The following is a 15,694-nucleotide window of genomic DNA, read 5'->3' on the forward strand; positions in this document are numbered from 1 at the left end:
CAGGAAGAAGGCCTCCCTAGACCTGACCTGGCTGGCCAATGTGAGATGTGCTGGAGGGCCGTGACCACCCCATGGCTTCCTTGTGCCTCGCAGAGAATCCAAAATAAGCCCTGGAAGCCTGGACCCTTCCTCACAGCCTCATTTCTGCCCTGCCTTTCCTACACTGAGAGTTTCAGAGCCAGAGGAACTTCTAGTTGAAATGTGAGGTAGAAACAGGGGCAAGAGGACTTGGGGAAAGCCCAGTGTTTGGGGAGAGGTTAGAAGGTGGCAACAGGGTGAGACCCAGTTGTGCCTTGCTTTGCTATGTGGCAACAGGAGGCTACAGTTAACTCTATCCACCCCCAGCCCCTGAAGCTCGGAGTTTGCATGTCCCACCCACCATGGCCTTGAGTGCCATGTCCACAGTCATCCTCCCACCTCCCTCTCCAAGGAGCTGCTCTCTGCCCTGCCCAAGCCCAAATGCCACTCCAGGCCTACGCAGGCCCCACTGCCCCAACCCTGTCACCTTCTAGGGTGACTCTAGCCAGCTCCCCTGACAAGGGTGCCTGGGGTCCTTCAACCTGGCACCCATTGATCTCTGCCCACCTGTCCACCCCTGAGTTCTCCCACACAACAGGCTGAGTCAGGGGCAGGGAGGGGCCTCCACATTTTATTAGGGATACGGCAGAAGCAGAGGCAAGAAGCAGAGCAGCCGCGTTTTAAACGACAGATAAATTAACCGCAGTGTGGGGATTGGGGGTGGGGACTGGGCCAGGCGCTTTAATATAAAAAAAAAACAAAAAACCACAACAAAAAAGACAGACAAACAGACCCCAAAGACATGGGGCAGGGGAGGGCAGCACCATCCAGACAGCAGGGAGGACCGGGGCAGAGAGAGAAGGCAACTTGTCCCCCGCCCCCCAAACTCCACCAGCACAGGGCCTCCAGGACGGCCCCCTGCGTGGGGCTTCGGGGCAGAGATGGCACAGCTGGCGGGCGGGAAGCCCAGCACCAAGAGATGGCTCAGCCTGAAGTGGGAGCTGGCGGGCTGGGACACAACGGCCTCAAGCCCCCAGCCCATCAGAGGAAGAGCCTTAGTCTGGGTTAGAGAAGGGACCAAGGGTGGGGTCTCTCCCTGAGCTGAGCACGGCCATCTCATCCACAGCAGCGGTGGGCAGTGGGGTGTGCCAGGGACCCCCTTCGCCTTCTTATCCACCTGCCTCCTTGGTCCCTTCAGGGAGGGGCCCCACTGGCTCCGAGGGGGTGGGGCATGAAGAGAGCCGGTCCAGTCTGTGGTCCCCAACTCCAGAGGGGGCCGTGGTATGGCGCAGCCCCTCAGCCCTGACTCCCACAGGAGGACAGCGAGTCATACAGCGAGTCGCTGAGCGACTCTGAGGTCTCCAGCCCTGGAGGGCCCCCGCTGGCCACTCTGCCTTCTTCACCCATGTCCGACGTGCTGGGGGTGCGGCTGCCCCCAAAAGCTGGGCCCTGGGGCATAGGGGACGGGCGGCTGGGCTCCTGGCTCTGCTTCCGGTCCACGGGCAGGGCCTGGGGAAGGAGGGGCAGCTTGGGAGGAAGCTCCTCTCCACCTCTTTGCCCAGCTGAGGCGTCCTGGGCCTGGGGGGCACTGCCCACTGATGGAGGGTGCTACAGGGAGCCCCCCAGGGTGAGGCACGCCTCAGAGGAAGCAGGCTGGAACGACTAAGCACAGTCCTACCACGGTCCTGGAAAGGGACAGGAACCCTTTCCCTATGAGAGGTATGTGAGCAGGGCGGGTGGGTGGCCTGCCTGAGGGGCACCCAAGGGGGAGATCCCTCAGTCCCCCACTGGACAGCGCTGGGCCAAGGCTGTACAAGACACAGGCTGTGCCTCACTGGAGAAACTGGTCTCCCCGGGCCACTCCCTCCTGTCCCCGAGTCCTGTTCCCTTTCCCCCTTTGCAATTCTCACCATGGGGGTCCTGGGCAGCCCCTCCAGTTGTCGGGGTGGGCATAGGAAAGGGTCCGAGGAACTGCCAGCTGCCCTTGTATTGGGGAAGGTCCAGTTCTTGGCCAGCTGGACAGGAGGGGTAGGGCCTGGATCTTCACAGGCATCTGTGCAGGAACAAGGGGAAGGTGGATGGAGCTGTCTAGGTCCCGGGGACAGTCCCACCCTCCCGCCTGGACACTCACCATCAGGACAGGTCTGATGGCCCCGGTGGCCTGGCGTGGCGGTGAGCAGCGCAGGGAAGGCCGGCATGCTGGGGTGCCGCCCGCTCACCAGCAGCTCCTCTATGCCCGGCACCTCCCGCTCCAGCGTGTGCGCGCGGCGGGGGACTTTGGTAAGGGGTGGGGGCCGAGCTGGGGGCACCCCAGGCGGGGGCTCTAGCCGTGGTGGCTTGGTTTTGGGAAGATTCTTGCTGGGGGTCCCACTGCTGCCATGGTCTGGGGGTGGAAAGGTCCCAATGCCACTGTCCAAGGTTCGAGTCAAGGAGCCACAGGCTGGGGAGGGGAGGACAAGTCAGGGGTGAGGCTGGGCTCAGCCCCTCTGCCCTCCTCCTGCAGTTTCCCGCCGACCAGGCTGTACCCCCACTCAGGGCGCTCCTGGCCCAACAGGCCCATTCCACTAACCACCTGGGCTTGGGGGGGTGGTGGAGCAGGCACCAGGGGATTTGTTCCTGTGCAGCTGCAGTGCCCTTGGTAGCAAGACGGCACTCAGAGCCTGGCACCTTGCTGTAGTGACAGGAGGAGTGGAGTGGGCAGTGGGTGAGGGGCAGACCCCATCCTCAGTCCCTGGCCCTGCTGACCTGTGAAGTGGGAGGTGGGCACTGGCTCGGCCAGGCTGTCCTCTGAGGGCATCTCTTCCCGCCTCCCTTGCTCGATGCTCGGCTGTGTGGGGTACAGGAGACCTCAGAGTCCAATCCCATCCTACCCAAACCCCTCCCCTGCCTCTGGGGAGTAGGGGGAGTAGGGATATGAGTACGGGGCTAGGAGCACTGCAGCCCCTGCAGTATGGGTCTGAGAGTCCCCACAGACTGAAGCCCTTCTCCCCTCCCTAGTGCCCCCTTGGAGACCATGAATGCATCCAGCAGCTTCTGGGCCACAGGGAAGGGGAGCCCCCTGGGGGGAAAGAGACCTGGCAGGGCCAGAGAGCCAGGCACCTCTACCCAATCCCTGTCCCAAGAACTTACCTTTCCAGGAGGTTTTCCACAGCCCTGAAGAGGGCCCACCAGGCCATTTCTGGGCCCACAGGCTGGCCAGGGGCTCTTGGGGTCAGAGGACACTGGCTGGAAATCCCCATACTCGGGCTTGGGCTCCCGCCAGCTCTTGGGCGGCAGCTCCTTGCCATCCACCCTAGGGGCAACCGTGCAGATGGAGGTGAGGCAGGCCCAGGCCCACCCACACATTCCAGTCCAGCACCCTCCAGTGGTGCTGGGCCTAGGGACACACTCACTGCCCCCCTGCCCTGGGGAAGGGGATGTATTGCGGCTGGTTGTTCCCACCAACCCCTCCTGACACTGGCAACAGGCAAGGACCCTAGGGGAAACCCCAGAGGAACAGGAGGGGCAGGGAGAAGGTAGGAGAACGTCCCCAGAGTACTCAGTGTCAAGTCTAGGGGGTTGCTCACTGGTGTTTACAGGTAGATCAGCAGACCTGGTCATATCCTGGTCCACGCACAACACACCCTGCCTGCACCAGCTGAACTTCTGAGCATGCTTACTATCCAAACCACACACCCTATCTGAGGCTCAATTCCTGTGGACTTGCGCTACCTTACCTGGTCCAGACAGAGCAGCCCCAAGAAGGATGGGTCCCTTTGCTAAACCACAGCTCCTGCTGTGGCAGGTGCCAAAGGGCAAGATGGGAAGGGGACCCTCCTTGTCCCTTTCCTGAGAACTTCATCGACCCATAGCTAGGATCTAGCATTCCCTTAACTACACTACCTCATCTGACATGGAGATGACCCAGGAAGTTGTGGACTATTAACTCTTCTCAAGTGAGACTGGATCAGACAACTAGCAAGGGGAGGAGCTGAGATGTAAACCCTGACTTCTGATTCAAGCCCCAGATCCTTCCTACAGGTCAGGTTACTTATCGAGACACTTCGGTGGCATTCTACCCCTTTTGACCTCTGAGAAGCCCAAGCTCCCAGGAAAGGTGGGCGCAGCTCCAGACCCTGGTGTGCCCACAGAGCGAAAGGTGCCCCCAGCCCACCAAGTATCTGCCGGCTGCTCCCAGGCCCTCACCTGTTGAGCAGCTGTTGCATGAAGGTGTCTGCACCCTGGTACACGCCGGCTAGCTGGCCCTGCACCTGCCCCAGCCCCTGCCCCAGCCCCGTGCTAGGCCCTGAGGCTGGGCCCCCAGGCCGTGGCCGGGCCCTGCTGCTCAGGTAGGCCTTCTCTTCCTCCAGTGCCCGGCGCAGGTCTTCCGCCTTGGCCATCAGCTTGGAGATGTTCAGGCTCTCAGCCTCTAGCTTCCGGGCTTCCATCTTGACCTCCCTCCGCAGCGGGGAGCCCCCACCGGCCCCTTCCTTGCTCTTGGTGGCCTCTGTGCGGCGGTTCAGCGCTGGCAGCTTACTCTTCTTAAGGCCAAACCAGCTGGCGATGCTGCTGGCATTGCGGTGCTTGGCCTCCGTGCCTGGGGCCCGTTCCTGGCCCTGAAGCCGCAGCACATTCTCCTCAATGCCCTTCATCACCTTCTCCTCGATGGCTGAGTGTGGGGCCAGCCCCTCGGGGCCGTGGCTTGGGTCGGCAGGGCCAGGTACTGGGGGCGTGGGCTGGGCGGTGGTGCCACCACAGTCTGCCCACGGTGGGCCCTTCCCCTTGTCAGGCTTAGAGGGCTCCTTGGTGACCGGGGGGGCCCCAGGTCGGGGCACCACCTTGGTGGGTGACTTGGAAGGTAGCTTTGTAGGGCTGCTGTGAGGGCTCTTATTGTGCTTGCCCAGGCTGGGGGCTGAGGTTGGCACTTTGGCAGGGGTACGGGGTACCTGGGGGCACAGGGCCCCTGCCAGCCGGCTCTTGGCTAGCTCTACTTTGGTGAGGCAGCTCCTTGGTGAGACAGGCTCCAGGTCCACCCGGGCCCCCATGGAGTGGGAAGAGTAGACTCGGGCCCCAGGATCCCCCCCAAGTCCGGGTTCCTGCTGCTTCAGGCTGTTTGTGCCTAAGGCCACTGCCCCCCGCAGGGCCCCCTTAGTTTCTGGCTGCTCAGGGGGCCTTGGGGGCACCATGTCTCCAGCATTCTCCCCTGACCTCCCAGGTGCCCGGGCCTTCTCGGAGCCAGGCTTGGCTGGCACTCCGTTCTTCTCTGGGCCCAGGGGCCCCTCGGGGCCCGTCTTCAGCTTCCCCAGGGCTGCCAGTCTGTCCCGCAGAGGTGTGTTGCCAGGATCCCCAGGTCGCCGCCCCGAGCCCTGGCCGGGCTTCTTGGATGAGTTGCCTGGGGTCCTGCGGCCAGGATGGGGAGACTCCGAGCCAGCCTTGTCCAAACTCTTCTCCTGGGGGTAGGAGTAGGACTCTGGGAGGCAGGGGCTGGGGGGGACTCCAGGGCTTCTGAGGGCCTCAGGGGCCTGTGGTACCTCCAGAGTCAGCTGTGGGTAGGTGGGCACCTGCAGTGGGGATGGAGGTGGCTCTGGGGAAGGGCCCCTAAAGGTGCTCCGGGAAAGGTCCAGAATGTTCTCATAGCAGGGAGATACCACTGGTCCTGGGGACAGCGTGGTAGACAAGGCTGGTGGGGGAGGTTTGAGCTGTGCAGAGTCCGGGGTTGCGGAGCAGGGTGAAGAGCTGCTGGGCAGGCCCTGTGCCCCCTCCGGGGACAGCTCTCCTCCACCCAGACCCCTGCGGGCCAGCAGTGGGGAGGGGCTGCCGTCTGAGCCGCTGTTCCGACAGGGGATTCGGGAGTTCCGGGGCAGCTGGGGACTGAGCTGGGGGCCTCCTGGGCTGGGGACCTTCTCTGAGGCAGGAGGCAGCTTTAGGAACTTGAGACCTCTGGCTGGAGAGGGCAGAAGAGGTCCCTGGGCTTCCCCAGGAGAAGGGGGGCCAATTTGGAGCTTGCTTTTCACCTGAGATGAGGAGTGGGGGTGGCCAGGCCGGGAGCCTAGTGGGGCATCCCCTGTACCCATGAACATGCTGAGGAAGGGGAGGGGCCCCTGGCCCTCTGAGGTAGCACCAAAGCCCGGCCTCTGGGCCTCTGGGGTACCCCCACCCCAAGATGACTTGGGGAGGCCTTTGGACTTGGACAGCTGTGGGGGCCCCTGATCTGGCGAGGATGGCTGCCTGGGACCCGGGTGGTCCCCGTTGAGTGGGCCTGTAGCCCCGGCCAGGAAGGCCTGTAGGTAAGACTCTGTGTCCTCAAGGAGCTGGCCCAGGTTCAGCTGTTTGCGGGCCAGGGCACCAAGCAGGGTGTCAGGGCTGGGTGCCTCATTAGGGTCACCTGCCTCATCAGAAGAGGAGGAGGAGCTGCTGCCTGGGATACACTGTGGGCCAGAGCTGGTGCCCTGGGCCTGGGGGGGTACCCTGGTAGGGCCCCAAGGCTGCCCAGTACCCTCTTCCCCTCCCGGGCCCCCCAAGAGGCGCTCCCAGTGCAGCAGGCCTCCCAGGCTACTAGGGCCCAGCAGCAGGTAGGGGGCCCAGGGTGAGGGCTCAGGCTGGGGCGGGCCACACAGCTCGCCGTTGATGGGCTCTGGGGAGCCAGGACCTTGGCCTGGAGGCCGCCAGGGGGTGGCAGGTGAGCACAGAAGCAGGGGGTCAGTCTCTTCCAGGGCTCTCAGCACCTCCAGAATCTGGGCTTTCTTCCGAAGGAACGGGGACAGGGCATCCAGCGCTGGGGGTGGGGCGGCCGGGGGACCTGGGCCTCCTGGCCTCAGTTGCTGCTCCCAACACACCTTGGGGGAGAGACGGCATGAGGAGGAGGCCATGTGCAGCTGGGATCCTGTTCTAGGCCTAGGCTGGGCATAACTGGGTATGCCAGGAACACAGCTGGCCTGTGTCCCCAAAAGGAATTCACTGCAACTGGGATGTGACAGCTCAGCTTCCTCAAGGGTTGCTAAGTCCTGGTTACTCCACCTCTTCTTCCTGGCATACTTGTGGTCGGGTGAGTACCCTATACCTGCTTCTTGGCTTTCCCAGCCTCTCACTCCCCACAGCTCTTTGTTTTTTTTTTTTTTTTTTTTTTTGAGACAGAGTCTCGCTGTGTTCCCTGGGCTAGAGTGCCGTGGCGTCAGCCTAGCTCACAGCAACCTCAAACTCCCGGGCTCAAGCAATCCTTCTGCCTCAGCCTCCCGAGTAGCTGGGACTACAGGCATGCGCCACCATGCCCGGCTAATTTTTTTCTATATATATAATTTTAGCTGTCCAGATCGTTTCTTTCTATTTTTTGTAGAGATGGGGTCTCGCTCTTGCTCAGGCTGGTCTCGAACTCCTGAGCTCAAACGATCCGCCCACCTCGGCCTCCCAGAGTGCTAGGATTACAGGCGTGAGCCACCACGCCCGGCCCCCACAGCTCTTTGGATCAGCAGGGCTGACCGCCTACAAGTCGCACCTCTAGGCTTGTCCCAGTGGAGGGAGGCCTGTCTATTTCTCAGGCTCCAGAGAGAACACTCAAGGAGAGGGTGTGATGTGGCCAAGTTCTAAGTCAGTCACTGTGGGCAAGCCCAGGCCTTTTCAGGACAGACAGCTGGCCCTGCTGACCTGATCCCCAGCAGGAGAGGGGATTGGGGGCGACTCCATGCAAACCCTTCCCTGCTGTTGCCCAGCCCCTTCTTGGGTGTACTTCAGTCTGGTACAGTGGTTAACTACACAGGCTCTGGGGTCAGACTGTGTAGGTTCTACCTAGCTATACGACCCTCTGCAAGTTATGTGACCTGTAAGCTACTTCATTGTGTCATCTATAAAATGGGATGGTAATTACGTTTAACTTTATAAAATAAGACAAACAAGATCCAAGGTGTTCCACACAGTGCCTGGCATGGAGCAAGAGCTCAGTAAGTGTTAACTATGACTCTCCCTGCATTACTAATGTATTTGCTCACAGGGCCAGTGGGTGGGGGTGGGGATCTGTTTTTCTTAGCATGAGGCTGACAGCTGGGGGCTCATACTTCCAGCCTGGACAAGAGTGTGTGCACTGGGAAACAGCCCTTCCCCAGGGGCCCGTTAGGAAACAGCAGTAGCTGGCAGTGCTGACTGACCAGCCTCTAGCTGGCAAGGCCACAGACCACTGTGCCCAGCTCTCCTACCTCTCTCTGCCCGACACAGTGCCCCAGAGGCAGCGAGGCGGCTGGTCCCTCAGTGGAGCTCACGGAGGGGGAGGCAGGTGGCTCTGATGGCGGCTGGAGCGGGGTGAGTGGGATCTGAGGAGAGAGAGGCAGAGTTAGCAAAGTAGCTATCTGGCTCTGGGTCCCTGCACCCTCAGGAAGCCAGGCCTTCCCAGCCAAGTGTTCTCCTTCACGGTGTCTCCTGGCCAAAGTGCAGTTCCTGCTGCTGTCCTCACCCACTGGTAAAGGAAGCCTCAGAACACAGCACAGGTAGATTTGAAGACGGTGCAGGCTCAGGTGGCAGGGAGTGGGACTAGTCAGAAGGATTTGGAGAAATAGGAATGCCCCGGGCCCAGAAGACAGTGGCAGGTCTAACCCAGGACACCCATGCCAGCTCCAGGTCTGCTCTACTTTTCTGGGGGGCTTCCTCCCCTATTACAAAGATGGCTACTGCAAAGGTCCGTTCCACCTCTGACTACCTGTCATCCAAGGATCGCAGGGATGGCTGAGACTAATGGCCTTAGATGTTCTTAGGAAAGAGATGGAAGGGAGTTATCATTTCTGTCTTCCCCTACCTAGTCTCATGTGAAACATCTCCTCTGAGGATTGCAAAAGCAGGATTTAATCATGGGCACTTCTCTCTCAGTCCCTCAGAATGTAATTTCCTTCTCCCGGGCATCTCCACTACATATGCGTCGGATTTAACTTTTCCCTCTCCCTCGTTCTCTGCAGCCTTTAAATCCCATCTTTGCAGCATCTCTCAGCTTCCCCTCTGGCCAGCTGCAGCCAGCTCCTTCAGCCCGGATCTTCCCTCCCCTGGCCTGGATGCCCTCAGCAATCTAATCAGTCTCCATAACCTACTTTGGTGGCCTTTCAATCTTCCATGTACAAGGCAGCCTAAAGCATAAGCCTCTTTGTGCTCAAAAGCCTCCTATGCCTGCCCCTTGCCCATGGAAACAAGTGTGAACGCCCCTGCAGGCATTCCGGGCCTGGCCTGCCAACTGCTCCCCGGACACTGGTTCTTCCCTTGAGCCGTCTCCAGCTTTCTCTCGCTCGCTGTCCCTTCACACGTCCTCTGGTCCGTCCAAGCTGAACAGCTTGCCGCTCCCGAGGCCTCCCTGCCCGTGGATCTTTGCTTCTTCTGCTCTTTCCACAGGGAATCCCTTCTCCCCAGACCCTATGCCACTCTTTTTAAATCTTCCATTCATCAAGGCCTAGGTCCAATGTCATCTCCTTAAAGGAACCTTTCTCAGCCCTTCTCTGAAGGCCTCTCCCTGCTGCCCCCTGGACTCTTGGACACTCGTCGTAGCTGCATCAGCTCCCAGCTGTCCCAGCCTTCCAAGGTCATGTTTGTCCTGCACAGGCCACAGCCCTTAGATGGAGCGTTGTGATTCAGTCCAATTCCATACATGTTGACAAAGGCCCTGCTCACAATAAGAGCTTAATTTGCATTTGTGCAAAGGAGCTTTCATCCTAGCAAAGCACAACCTGGGAATCACATTAATGATAAATAACTGCAACTTACTATCTACTATGGGCCAAGCACTACATAGTATCTCATTTAATTCTCACAACCACCTGCAATATGGGTATTTTTATGCCCATTTATAAGGGAAAAACTGTAGTTTGTAAAGTCAAACAATCTGCCCAAGGTCATACAATTAAGAAGCAGCTCAGTTAGGGATCCAACCCAAGTTCATCTGAGGCCAAGGATCATGCTCTTTCCATTACGGCATGTTACCTCTGAGGAAGATAAATCTATTGCCTAAAACCCCCAAAGGTCCCAGAGTTCATTTAGGTAAAAAATAAATGATTGAGGATGCTCGAGCCCTCTGTTATCAGCAATCACTGGCGAGTATCTGGGGTGCAGATGGTTGGGCGTGGCTGGTGTGGTTAGCCTCTGGGGATTCCAGGGTGAGCCCTGCAGCAGGGACACATGTAGGGCAGGGAGAACAGCAGAGTCACCACTGCTGAGTCAGTCTCTGTTCTGCACCTGCCTGGTGAGAAGGGGGCTCCAGATAGGCCATGGTGCCAAGGGGCTTCCTCTGCAAAGGGTCAGGCGTCCTAGTGAGTGGAGGGGCTCCCTGCTCAGGCCTGGGGCCCACAGCTGCCTGGTTTGCATCAGAAAGACAAGACAGACACACAGAGAGTACTTTTCTTCTTGTCAAAGTGAGGGGAAGGGGCTGGTGACCTCAGAAACAACCCACCACCCATCTCAGGCACCTGGAGCTTCTCCTGACCTTCCACCCCATGTCTCACCCTCTCTGTGGGGGTTCCTGACAGAATAACCTCAGGTGACATCTTCATTCAGCCCAGGACTCATTCCCAATAGCCTCCTGCTTCTCCTGGGGAAGGCAGGTGTCAGGGCTGGTAGCAAAAACCAACGTCTGTGAACACGCAGTGTGTCAGTATATGCAACCATCCCTGCACACAGTTATCAGGACTCAAGGGCCTTTCCTGACCTCTCTGTGACACTCAGCCCCACCCCTGCCCCTGGCCAAGAATGGGCCGTGTCAGTGGCCAAAGAGGCCTCTTGGAAGCTTGAATTGCATTTGCAGCCTCCACCCATCTTCTCACGCAGGGCAGGAGAAAGTGCAAACCTTCTCTGTCAACAAGAAGGGAAGCCATCCAGCTGGGAGGGGAGTACCTGGGCGGTGGGAGACTGCCAAGCTTGAGGGGACTTGGGTAGTGTTCACCCCATCTAAGGTGCAAACCCATCAGGACAGGCAGGCCTTCCCCGGAGGGCCACAGCCCCGAGAACGGAGGGGGCTGGCTGACGGCCTGCTTCTCTAGCTGGATGTGAGAAGGGACAGTGATGCTGAAGGTGGAGGCAGGGCTATGACAGGGAGAAGCCCATGTGCCCACCTGAGGGAGAGAGCCTGTCGTGAGCTGGAGTTTTTGCTGAAACAGGGCGCTCAGCATCTGGTTCTGCCGTTCCAGGTCAAACACCCTCTTCTTCAGCTTGATGCACTCCTCTCGCAGGTCCTGCCGTCCGGGACCAGTCAGAGGAAGAGAAGGGGAGGGGGAGGGGAGAGGGAGAGTGGTATGAACACAGTCCTCTTCATCAGGGCAGCGGCACAGATCCTGCCTGGAGGCCCCGGGACACCTGCTGGGCAGGCCTTCCTCCTGCAGCCTCATTCTAAGAGGGATCAGAACCTGCCAATGTTTGTAGCTCTAGCATCTTCTGGGGATGCTAAATTCTCTAAAGTTTACCACCTATGGTGACAGGGAAATCCCATTCTCTGTCACCTTTCCCGTCGCTGGAGCCAACCCCTGCCTCTTAGAAACCACACATCAAAGAAGGGCCTATATAAGACAAAGGAAGACCTTGGGGTCAAAGTGGCCCATATGTGGAGAAGTTATCCATAGTGCCTGAGTAAATATTTAGAAACCACTTATGGGCCGGGCGCGGTGGCTCACGCCTGTAATCCTAGCACTCTGGGAGGCCGAGGCGGGTGGATTGCTCAAGGTCAGGAGTTCGAGACCAGCCTGAGCGAGACCCCGTCTCTACTAAAAAATAGAAAGACATTATATGGACAACTAAAAATCTATATAAAAAAATTAGCCGGGCATAGTGGCGCGTGCCTGTAGTCCCAGCTACTTGGGAGGCTGAGGCGGTAGGATCGCTTAAGCCGAGGAGTCTGAGGTTGCTGTGAGCTAAGCTGACGCCACGGCACTCACTCTAGCCTGGGCAACAAAGTGAGACTCTGTCTCAACAAAAAAAAAAAAAAAAAAATAAAAAAAATAAAAAAAGAAACCACTTATGCTCACATCATCAACTGCTGTAAGGGCCATCACAGAAGCCAGCTGGGGCCAGGGTGAGGGAAGGATTTGAGCCCAAATCAGTTACCACAGCTCAGAGACTTGGCCTTACCTAGTGTCATGCCTGCCTCCAGGTAGAGCAGTATGGATCTGCCCCTAGTAAAGGCTTAGCTGAGCAGGCTCGGGGTCCTAGGAAGGGCATCTCCCACTGTACCCAGGGTGTCTGGGCTTGGAGGGGAGAACGTCTCCTGCCACTACTCACCTTCTGGTTCAGCAGTGCCTGCACCACGTGGTTGGCAACCTGGGGACAGAGAGCCCCAAGGCAATGCTGTCAGCTGACCCACCTCCTGCCTCCGCAGCAAGCCATGCTTCCATTCCCGCCCCAGCATCCGTCCCACTACAGGCCCCACAGACCTCGTCCAGACAGCGCTCGTACGTCTCCCGCTGGTTTTCGTTGGCCTGGGCAAGTGCCGAGTTCTCCGCCTGCAGGAGTGAGGGAGGAAGAGGCAAAAAGGAGGCTTTGGGGACTATTCTGGCCCCAGGGCACATTCCTTCTGGGGGAGGCCCCAAGGAGTCTGCGAGCTCCAGCTCTAGGCTGCCATCAGGTTCTCGCAGGACGAGACCGACACAGAGAACCAAGGGCAGCAAGCGGGCAGAGTTGAGTGGGCTGAGGAGACACTGGCCAGGAGATCTGAGCTGGGACCTGGGCAGAGGAGGCTGGGGGTACGAGCAGGATCTTAAGGTTGTGGCCAGGGGCCTGAGTTGAGGATCTGCATTCTTGCCCCTCAACTCTTGAGCCCGGGTTATCCAACCCGTTCCTCTTATGGCTTGGGACTACTCTTTTTCCTCAGAGCTGGCAGGGGATGAAAGTTGGGGAGAAGAGAGGTAAAGAAGGGAGGTCTTTGGGAGTTAGGACAGCACACCCTGCATGCTTCCTGTCCCTGAGCTGCCACCTGGGCTGGAGAGCTAAGAGTAAGGAAGGGGCTTCTCAGAGGAGCTCTGTGAAAGAAAGGTCCAGCTCTCCTCCAGCCTGGTGAAACGGGTCAAGAGGAAGGTCCACCCTTGCCCCAAAGACATGTACTAAGCTGAGAGGGAGGGGCAGCCCTGCCGCCCCCACCCTGCCCTGTGCCGCACCTCCAGTTCCCGCAGTCGGTGCAGAAGCTCCTGGCAGGTGCCCGGCTCCATGCTGCCATCACCACCCTCTCCTGGCCTCGGGTTTCCAGGACCCCCGGCCGGCTGGTCCATGGCCTCCGACATCATACCCTGGGAACAAGTGAGAGAAGCCCTGGCAGGCTACTCCAGGGCATGGGGGAGGTGAGCGGAGGAGGAGGACAAAGATGAAACTCTTCAGTATTCATGGAGTTTAGATCAGTGTGACCTACATGACAGTGTAACAACTCAGCATCAGGCTGGGAGTGAGTCTCCTGGTCATGGGGCAGACACACAGATACTCTTCCCATCTTACAAACAGAGACCATTGTTTTAGAAACCCCTGTACTCCCACACGCCCTATCATACACACACAAAGCAGAAAGCTGGGAAACCTGATTTTTCTGCTGGGATTAGCCTCAAACTGGTGAGTCATTCAGCCTCCTTGTGCCTCAGTCTCCCCATTTATAAGCAACACCAACATCACCTAATCTCACTGAGTGTTTGCAAACAAGGATTAAGTCTGCAAAAGAAATTTGAAGTTAAAAAAAAAACTACTTAAAACACAAGAATTATTATTCATAACAGTAACAGTATTATTTATTCATTCACCCATTCGTTCATTTAGAGACAGAGTCCCACTCTGTTGCTAGGCTGGAGTGCTGTGGCATCAGCCTGGCTCGCTGCAACCTCAAACTGCTGAGCTCAAGCAATCCTACTGCTTCAGCCTCCCAAATAGCTGGGACTACAGGCATGCATCACCACGCCTGGTCATTTTTTTCTATTTTTAGTAGAGACGGAGTCTCGCTGTTGCTCAGGCTGGTCTCAAACTCCTGAGCTCAAGCGATCTTCCCACCTCAGCCTCCCAGAGTGCTGGGATTATAGGCCACCGTGCCTGGCAAATAATAATAATTTAAACTAATTTAATAAGACAGACAACTAGGATTTTGTCCTGATGATCAGTGGTCTCCTGCCTGGGGCAGGGACACTTTACATAGTGGAGACAATGGATAAAACTCTGGCTTTGTAGCCAAAAGGCTCAATCTGGCTCTGCCTAGTATGAGGTGGGTGAACACATGAAAACTTGCTTAGCTCATTCATTCGCTTGGTCAACCAACTGATCTTCAGTTTCCTAATTCTGAGAAATGGGTAGAAGGATTCTTCCTTCCGTATAGGGTCACTGTGAGGATCAAATGTGACCACCTAGGGAAAGCACCCTGAGACCAGCTTACAAAGGTGTTGTCAACATGACTTGGACATGTGCGGGGAACAGAGCTGGGCCCAGGGCCCTGAGTTCCAGTCCAGGCTACAGTGCTCACTTGCCGGGTCACCCCAGGATGCGGCCCCTCTCCTTGGGCCTCAGGCTCCTCTTGGACACAGTGGGAGGCACCCTGCATGCCTCCAAGGCTCTCCCTTCTGGCTCCAGCAGCACTAGGCACCCACCGCCCTGGAGGAGCTAGGCCCTGGAGGATCTGCCTCTTTGTGCACACTGATCCCTCTCCTGGGGTCTCTGGACGTCACTCCCTCTCTTCCACTTGGCTAACTCCTTCCTAGTCATTCTTCAGGGCTCCCACACCAAGCCTGGGTTAGGTGCTGTTCCCACAAGGTTCTCTACTGGTCTCCCCCACTAGGCGGTCCACTCCGGGAGGGCAAGGACATCGCATTCACTTCCCTATTCAAACTCACACACCTCCTGGTGGGATACCTGGCATGTCGGAGACAAACTGATGACTACACAGACTACTGCAATGACCACACATGGCAGAGCCAGAGCTCGGACCTGCCACCATGTGATCCTCCCACCCCACCAAATGTTGCCATTGTTACTAGCTTTAACTTACTGGTCTTCATCTGCCATTTGAGCTCCAATTTCTCTGCTAGAGGAAAGTGCTTGTTTTCTTCTTCTGCACAAATATTGCAGAGGTTTCCAGTGGGAACCTTTCTTTATTGTAAAAGGGTGGAAGCTCCCAGTCTACCACTGACTATTCCATTGCCTCTTCCTTGTCCTACTGGAGCCCCCACGAAAGAGGTGCAGAGCTTTTGGACCACAGGAAAGAGGGGCCCTCAGCAGCTCACCACCCAGGCATCTGAGCGCTCACCCCTCCATCCTCCGCAGTGGGGACCAGGGGTGCCTCTCCCACCCGCCGCATGCACAGGCCCCAGCGGCCCTCACCTGTCTCTGCCACCTCACCCAGGTAGGCACGCTCACTCTAGCAGCCAGAACGGTCACCTTGCCTGTGGAGAAACAGGGAGATGATGTCAGCCATGCATTCCATAAACATTTATCACCCTCCTGCCACGTGCCTGGCACTAGGACAGAACAAGCCAGAGAGAGCCCTGCCTTTATGAAGCTTCCACTCTACTGGTGAGGCAGACAATATACAACGCTGGGTTGTGATAAGGCACCAGGAGATGACAATAAAGCAGAGACCCGAGTGAAGTGCAGATGAAATCCTGGAGCGGGAAAAGCATTTGGGGCAGAGGAAAGAGCCAGTGCAAAGGTCCCCAGCTCTCAGCCAGGAACCACTCGGATAGCAGATGGGAACGAACAGTCACACGTGGCGCTTTACGACCCTTGTACA

General features: G+C 57.9%; 1 protein-coding gene across 1 annotated transcript in view; it reads right to left on the reverse strand.

Moving 5' to 3' along the window:
• Positions 1 to 635: 635 nt before the first annotated feature.
• The window catches only part of NCKAP5L (NCK associated protein 5 like), a 34,351-nt gene continuing 19,292 nt past the window's right edge, over positions 636 to 15,694 (reverse strand). The window contains exons 2-13 of the mRNA XM_069489740.1: positions 15,286 to 15,347; positions 13,098 to 13,256; positions 12,378 to 12,446; positions 12,226 to 12,264; positions 11,067 to 11,186; positions 8,184 to 8,297; positions 4,204 to 6,833; positions 3,148 to 3,310; positions 2,764 to 2,845; positions 2,150 to 2,458; positions 1,929 to 2,071; positions 636 to 1,527 (exon numbers count right to left, since the gene is read on the reverse strand). Coding sequence (XP_069345841.1) covers positions 1,315 to 1,527; positions 1,929 to 2,071; positions 2,150 to 2,458; positions 2,764 to 2,845; positions 3,148 to 3,310; positions 4,204 to 6,833; positions 8,184 to 8,297; positions 11,067 to 11,186; positions 12,226 to 12,264; positions 12,378 to 12,446; positions 13,098 to 13,223 — 4,008 coding nt within the window. The 5' untranslated portion in view covers positions 13,224 to 13,256; positions 15,286 to 15,347 and the 3' untranslated portion in view covers positions 636 to 1,314. The remainder of the gene's footprint in view (positions 1,528 to 1,928; positions 2,072 to 2,149; positions 2,459 to 2,763; positions 2,846 to 3,147; positions 3,311 to 4,203; positions 6,834 to 8,183; positions 8,298 to 11,066; positions 11,187 to 12,225; positions 12,265 to 12,377; positions 12,447 to 13,097; positions 13,257 to 15,285; positions 15,348 to 15,694) is intronic.

This window comes from Eulemur rufifrons, chromosome 16, assembly GCF_041146395.1.
Source record: "Eulemur rufifrons isolate Redbay chromosome 16, OSU_ERuf_1, whole genome shotgun sequence".
In the NCBI taxonomy this organism is placed as follows: domain Eukaryota; kingdom Metazoa; phylum Chordata; class Mammalia; order Primates; family Lemuridae; genus Eulemur; species Eulemur rufifrons.